This window comes from Mastomys coucha, unplaced genomic scaffold (genome assembly GCF_008632895.1).
Source record: "Mastomys coucha isolate ucsf_1 unplaced genomic scaffold, UCSF_Mcou_1 pScaffold8, whole genome shotgun sequence".
Classification (NCBI taxonomy): Eukaryota; Metazoa; Chordata; class Mammalia; order Rodentia; family Muridae; genus Mastomys; species Mastomys coucha.
In genome coordinates, this window is record NW_022196914.1 from 62129813 (window position 1) to 62134629 (window position 4817).

General features: G+C 46.5%; 1 protein-coding gene across 3 annotated transcripts in view; it reads right to left on the reverse strand.

Moving 5' to 3' along the window:
* Positions 1-4817, reverse strand: part of Pik3r1 (phosphoinositide-3-kinase regulatory subunit 1) — an 86270-nt gene that overhangs the window by 9763 nt on the left and 71690 nt on the right. Inside the window, exon 1 of one of the 3 annotated variants that reach the window (XM_031360482.1) lies at positions 3594-3947. The exons of 1 other annotated variant lie outside the window; for it this stretch is intronic. In XM_031360482.1, coding sequence (XP_031216342.1) covers positions 3594-3609 — 16 coding nt within the window. In that variant the 5' untranslated portion in view covers positions 3610-3947. Of the gene's footprint in view, positions 1-1509; positions 1998-3593; positions 3948-4817 lie in introns of those variants that run through there. One more of the 3 variants, XM_031360481.1, reaches the window with a different exon arrangement.

The following is a 4817-nucleotide window of genomic DNA, read 5'->3' on the forward strand; positions in this document are numbered from 1 at the left end:
AAAAAAAAAAGGAAGCGGGGGGAATAATATAATTCTATTTTAATTAAAATGTATAAAAATTCAATTCTATTTTCAGTTAAAAGGCAATTGACTTGACTAAAAGACATTTACAATGGAGGAGGGGAGGAGGGGGTGGGGGGAACAGATACCAGGAATTCATAATTTCATGTACCACGGAAGATACTTGTCTTTGAAGGAAATCTCAGAATATGATTTAAAATGAAAAGTGAAAAGAAAAAAAAGTAGTAGTGTGATGGGGGGGCGGGGGCGGGATGGCACAGACAGACAGACAGACAGACAGACAGACAGACAGACATTCTGACTAACTAACCTAGAGGTTAGGAAATAAATGGGGTTGGCTATGGAAGAAAATTACATAGCAAATCCAGAATTGACATTCTCTACTTCTAGATTTTAGCTGTACTAAAGTTGTGCACCCTGGCAGTTCCGTCTAAAGTCAGAAACCAGGAACATCTGAAGAGCAGAAATAACAGGAGTTGGGCTTTCATTCCGCTTCCTTAATTACGAAAGGCAAATGTGGTTGCTGTGCCCTGCATGAGCACAGTAGTACATTTAAAGCAGCCCTCATTTACAGCAAGTATGTTTTAAGAACTGGGTTTTTCTATGTTGATACTTCAGGCACAGCTCTGCCAAAGCCACTTTAAGAAACTCATCTGTGACCTAAATCTCCTTAGTCTTCGTGTTACTATTCTGCTGGGGGGCACTGAGCTCTCCGTGTCAGGCTCGGTTAAAAACCTTTATCCCCTTCTTCAGTGTCAAACCAGCATGCACGGGGTGACAAGAAGCCCCTTCGCGTTTCTGAGTTCCCTCATGGTAGGAAGGGCTACCCAGAGGGAACAACCAACGAGCCTAAGATTGTTAGCTAAATCCAAAACCATTAACTTTGAAAGCACTGTAACTGCTTTAATTTATGCCCCGGGAAGATTTCAGGTGTCTAACAAGACTATTTTACAAAGGCGAGGAAAGACAACTTCTTTTCCTATTGTAGTACCTCAGCGTGAGAGAGCTCGAGAAAGTCCCCACATCTGATTTACCAGAGAGTCTCAGGTCATAGAAACCGGTTTGAGTCACTGCTACATCTCACATGCTTTCTAAAGCACTTGGTGTCATCAAAGTACCACAGAGCCCAGAGCCAGCAGAGAAAAGCAGCACAAAGGACCTCTTAATGAAAGGAACAATATACAACAATATAGCCCAACTTGCCAAGGATCACAATTAACAAAAGACAGCAGCGGCGGAAAAAGTAGAAACCAGTTCCCATCCATTCAGCAAGAACCAGCATTTAGCGAGCGCAGCCTGAGCTGCTTGCTGCTACAGGCAGGCAAAGAGTCTGCTTAATTTTAAAGTTCTAATCAAACTAATTTTAAACCGTGAAACACATCAGTAAAAATAGCAACCTCAAGAGGATCTGTTACAGCAGCTTTCAAAAAAAAAAAAAATTAAAGTCACAGAATTAACTAGCTCTCTCCATTAATACTGCAGTATTACCTGGTGGATCCATTTCTATATAAAACATCATGTCTGTGCCACAGTTTATATCTGTCTTGGCACACTCTAAGTCCAGGTCTTCCATAGTCCAAACCGTGGTGTACATTTATGCGAGACTTTCCTCGGCTGTGCTCAGTTATAAGAAAAGAGTCCGGCTTTCTTTGTAATGGTGTCTTGGAATTCATTTTAAAACCTATACGGGGCCGCACTGTAACCTATTACATCACACGCCCCAGCCAATCAAGTCAGAAAAATGTCACCAGACCACTCCTGCTTCGTCAGTTCTCCTGGATGCCAGCTTCGCACAGCCCCAGCCTCTCTCTGAGAAGCTACATGTCACACAGCTGCAGCGGCTCCGTGCTCATCGTTTCCAAAGGTGTTTAATTTGCCTGCTCTCTTCCAGCAGTGTGCTCTCTTAATTCCCTCTTTATTACTCTGCAGCATGGTACATTCCGCGGTTGGCAGACTGACAAGAGCTGATAAACTGCAGCTTCCAGCTCTGTCCCCTTCATGCATCTGGACTTAGAGATAGCCTGGCTATTCCTTGGTATAAAAATCTTACAAAGGCATCAAAATAATATCCTTAAGATCTCTATTACAGTCCTTAGATATCACCCATATATTAGAAGCGGAAAGGACCGGGAGCACTCTGGATATTTAAATCCAGTCTCCCACCATTCACCGAGAGCTTGGATTTTAAACATAGATGCACCACATTATAAAAGAGAAGCTTAGAGACAGTACTTAGAGGAAATGCCTCAACCGGATAGCCCAAGGTCAAAGCAAGACTTTATAGAATAACCATGAAAATTCAGCACAGGAATGAAGCTGTCTATTATTTTGTAGAAATGATAAGCATGTGGTCAATATTGGGGAGTTTCAATGTTACTGCCTAACGACTCTGGGCAAGAGGATGCTTGTGAGAAAAAAAAAAGAGGCCATATATCTATCAGAAGGCAGAGTACAGGTGATCTCTGCCAAGTGTTTCACTCAGGAACCCATCTCACTGCTAGCTGCTTTAAGGTGATGTAATCTCTCTCTGCCCTCCCCCTTCTCTCTTTAGCTCAGAGCCTTACTCGGGAGGGGGGAGGGGTGGACGGACAAATCTTCCTTCTTAGTAGTGTTCAATATAAAGAAATCAATTTCCCCTACAAATATAACGATTCATTTTGGTTCTTTAACTCATTCTGCATGCAATTTTGTTGCCACAACTGGAGCTTGATGTATGCTGCCCATGGGAGCCAGAACCTCTCGACATTTACATGATTATTGGGGTAATGCTCCAATGTAAATGTGGCTTTACTTTAAAGAGTGGGCTTAGTGGCAGTGAATGCTGTGCACCTGGGGGGGGGGGTCACTTTACATTTCTATCCCATTTGGAATCGCACAGCTTTAAAAGTAGAACAAGGCATTCTGTTCTCTGGCTGCTGTCCACTGGCATCCCCTCTCTAGGGCAATTCTGTATTACTGGAGACTCAATCTGTCCCTTCCACCTCACATTTTTCTATTTGTCCATAAACTAGAAACCCAAAGTTTAAGTAAGTCTAAACTCAAAGTCAAGTAAAAATGGTAGAGAAGTATATCCTAAGATACGATTTTTTTTTTTAAAGTAGTTGAATAAAAACGTTGTCTTCTCCCAAAAGGAAAGAGACAAGTCTCTGGGCAGTACGGCCCAAGGGTTAGCCCACAGGGACCTGTGTGCAGCACTCAGTACTAGCTAGTACTGAGCCTAGCTGAAGACTGCCACAGTCCATGTGGCAAGGGTACCCAACGAGCAGGTCTGGGAGACAGGTGATTTTCCATGGTCTCTGCAAGCCCTGGCTTGGACCCAACTTCCTGCTCAGTACTTTCTAAACTCCAAACCTAAACCCCATCTCTTCTCCGCAGTGTCCCCCCCTGGAGGACAGACGGGAGTGTCTCCCCCTAATCGCCCATCTGCTCTCTCCAGGCAGCACTCACCCAGGCGCACACACTCCCAGCGCTCACACACACCCGCCCGCCCAGCCAAACTAGAGAGGCCGGCTTGCAGATAAAGAGCCCGGTGCAGAGAAGTGCATAAATGAAGGAAAAAAAAAACGACTTACTTTGCAGGTTATGCATTTCAACGGTTTCGCTTTGAACTGCAAGTATCCCACCGAGAAAAAAAAATCCAAAGAAGCTGTTCTTCTATCAAGTGGTCCCAGCCCCCTAGGTTCTCCCGCCCGCTCTGCTCGCTTCGTACCGGCAGTAAGGAACCTAGCTGGAGGAGAGCGCGCAAGGCGGGGGCGCGCGACTCTCAGCCCGGCTGCCGGCTCCCCCGGGCTAGGCTGCAGCGGGTCCCTCCGCCCCGCGCCCCGCCCCGGCAGCAAGTCCCCGGCTCCACGAGCACAGCCCCCCTGGGTCGTGCTACTGCACGGGGGGAAGAAAGGAGCCCCGGCGGGCGCTCGCACGTCTCGCTCAGATAAAGATCGCGGCTTCATGATTAACTCGGGCAGGTTCAAATATTTGCTGAGCCAGGGATTTTGGGAGGGGGAGGGGCACCCAAGTCAAAGTCAAAGTTGTCATCGGGCTGACAAGTGGCCGAGGCAAGACTAACTTGCTCGTTTTCGTCCGGGAAATGAGAAGGACATTGTAAGGGGGTGCTGAAAATAGTCCTCCCTGGTGGCCAAGGTGCCTGTAAAGCGCTGGCAACCCCCGCTCTGGGGGCTCAAGTGGGCCGCAATGAAGCAGCACAGGAAGTAATCCACCTAGTTCAGCAAAAAATAGAATCAAAGCCGCGTTTGTGAAGGCCTGAACCTCTCGGAACAGCTCAGGACAGGGTGCCTCGCTCTCGTGTCCTCCTCCTCCCACGCACTGGCACAGTCTGCCCCGCAGGTGTAACAGGAAAGCCCTTCACATAGCGCATAGCACGCAGGCTGGCAGCCCAGGAGGGCATCCTTCATGCAAGCCCAGATCTTTCAGGGGTCAACTTCAGCTCACCTTCAAATGGCCCTAGGACTTACTAATCAGATAATCTTAGATATAAGAGGTGTGTATGCACTGGGTTAACTGCTGGCTAGGTGTGACAAAGGGACAGAGAAGGAAGTGCTTTCCGTTCACGGGGATTCTAGTCTTTAATTTGAGAAAGTTGCAGCTATCCGGGTTTAGGATTGCTGGCTGGACAGACATCGAGTCTTTTCCTAGGAAACGTTCCCATGGCATCTGCACAGAAGCCCCCACTTCTTTTGAACCATTAACGAAGAGAAATCACAAAGTCCCAAACCTCAACATGACAGTAATTTAGAGATCATACTTGGCAATTCCTTCATATATGTATATATATATATATA